The sequence below is a fragment of the Sinocyclocheilus anshuiensis genome, unplaced genomic scaffold (genome assembly GCF_001515605.1).
Source record: "Sinocyclocheilus anshuiensis isolate Anshui unplaced genomic scaffold, SAMN03320099.WGS_v1.1 scaffold10595, whole genome shotgun sequence".
Taxonomy (NCBI): domain Eukaryota; kingdom Metazoa; phylum Chordata; class Actinopteri; order Cypriniformes; family Cyprinidae; genus Sinocyclocheilus; species Sinocyclocheilus anshuiensis.
Genome location: NW_015559486.1, coordinates 154 through 2,109, shown reverse-complemented (window position 1 = coordinate 2,109; position 1,956 = coordinate 154). Strand labels below are relative to the sequence as shown.

The window sequence follows — 1,956 nt, the reverse complement described above, 5'->3', positions numbered from 1 at the left end:
GGTCAAAAGTTTGGGGTCAGTACATTTTTATTCTTTCTTTTTTTGTTTAAAGAAATTATTCAGCAAGGAGCATTTATTTAAAATAGAAATATTTTCTAACAATATACACTACCGGTCAAAAGTTTGGGGTCAGTACATTTTTATTCTTTCTTTTTTTGTTTAAAGAAATTCAAACTTTTATTCAGCAAGGATGTGTTAAATTGTTAAGAAGTGATAGCGAAGATTTATATTGTTAGAAAAGGTTAATATTTTGAATAAATGCTGTTCTTTTTAACTTTTTATTCATCAAAGAATCCTGAAAAAGTATTGCATTTTCCCCCAAAAAATATTGTGCAGCACAACTGTTGATAATTCTAATAATAAATCAGCATATTAGAATGATTTCTGAAGGATCATGTGACACTTTATACTGGAGTAATGATGATGGAAATTCAGCACTGCATTACAGAAATAAATTATATTTTAAAGGATATTAAAATAGAAATCATTGTTTTATATTGTAATAACATTTTGCAAGATTACTGTTTTTTTTCTGTATTTTTGATCAAATAAATGCATCCTTGATGAGCAGAAGAGACTTCTTTAAAAACATGAAGTCTTACTGATCCCAAACTTTTGAACGGCAGTGTATATGGGCTTTATATCGTCTATCAGTCATCAGTCCACCGTGTCAGAGCTGCTTTATATGTTTCACTCATGGTTAAATAAGTGTAAATGTTTCCCAAAGCTGTACGTTCCTCTCTTTCTCAGGAGGAGGAGTTACAGCATGCCAAGGAGGAGCAGGAGCGGAAGGAGGAGGAGGAGTACCTGCGGCTGAAGGAGTCTTTTGTGATCGAGGATCAGGGAGAAGCAGAGGAGTTCAGCGAGCACGAGGTGCGTCTCTCTTCCTGCGCGCTCACCACATCTGCTTTACTTCCACTGCATTATTAGTTATCTCATGTTGATGTGTTTTTCAGTCTCGCAACCTGCTGCAGGAGTTCATCCAGTATGTCGAGGTAACACATGCATTCAGATTTAAAGCTGCGGCGTTCATATTTGTGAGAGCAAACAACACTGTCAGCTAGAGCAGAACTAGTTTTATATCACGGAAATAGTATATAGTAAATATTGGTTTAATGCCTTTTCTTGGTAATGCAGTAAATTAAATACTTTATGAATGGAAGATATTTGAATTTATTTTTTATATTTTAAGATACTTTTTATTTGCAACTGAATGCACTTCATTAAATGAATGAATCAGTCTTTAGTTTGGATGAGTCTGTTTGGATGAGTCAAAATTTAGGTTACATTCAAATGTGTTTCAAAATAATAAACTTTAAACAGAAATTGAGTGAAAATGTGTAGAACTTTATGGAGTTGATTTGAATCCTGTATTGCTCAGCATATTTATTAGCAGCACCTGTTACGTCTTATACAGAGAGTGTAGATTTTGCATTTGTGAGATGAATCCTGGATTATGACTGTTTCTCTGTCTGTTCAGAAGTCTAAAGTGGTTTTGCTGGAGGATTTGGCGTCCCACTTCAGCATGCGCACACAGGTCAGTGTTCATAGCAAACCTCAGCTGACCTTTGACCTCTGAACACATACTGGTGCCTTTAGATGATTGTTGACATGTTTTTTCATGTCAGGATGCTATTGGCAGACTGCAGGACCTGATAGCAGACGGCTCCCTGACAGGTGTGTGTGTGTGTGTGTGTGTGTGTGTGTGTGTGTGTGACATAATATAATTATAATTAAATATTTTGATGTGAAACAATAGCTTTACACAAAAGCCTGTTTTATTAGTGTCCTGCTTTAAGTGATACTAGGAAATGCTTTTACCCAAAGTGCATTAATGGACATTAAAAAAAAAGTTTAATCAAATATCAATTTGAAAGTTTGTATAGAATTATCTATCTATCTATCTATCTATCTATCTATCTATCTGTCTGTCTGTCTGTCTGTCTGTCTGTCTAC

General features: G+C 34.7%; 1 protein-coding gene across 1 annotated transcript; it reads left to right on the top strand.

The window, feature by feature from the left end:
- Positions 1-680: 680 nt before the first annotated feature.
- On the top strand, positions 681-1,695 carry LOC107681600 (DDRGK domain-containing protein 1-like; the record flags this gene model as incomplete). Its single annotated transcript, XM_016477910.1, has 4 exons — positions 681-873; positions 957-995; positions 1,481-1,537; positions 1,629-1,695. Coding segments are annotated over exons 1-4 (322 nt in total), but the record flags the coding sequence as incomplete, so codon positions are not given.
- Positions 1,696-1,956: the final 261 nt, after the last annotated feature.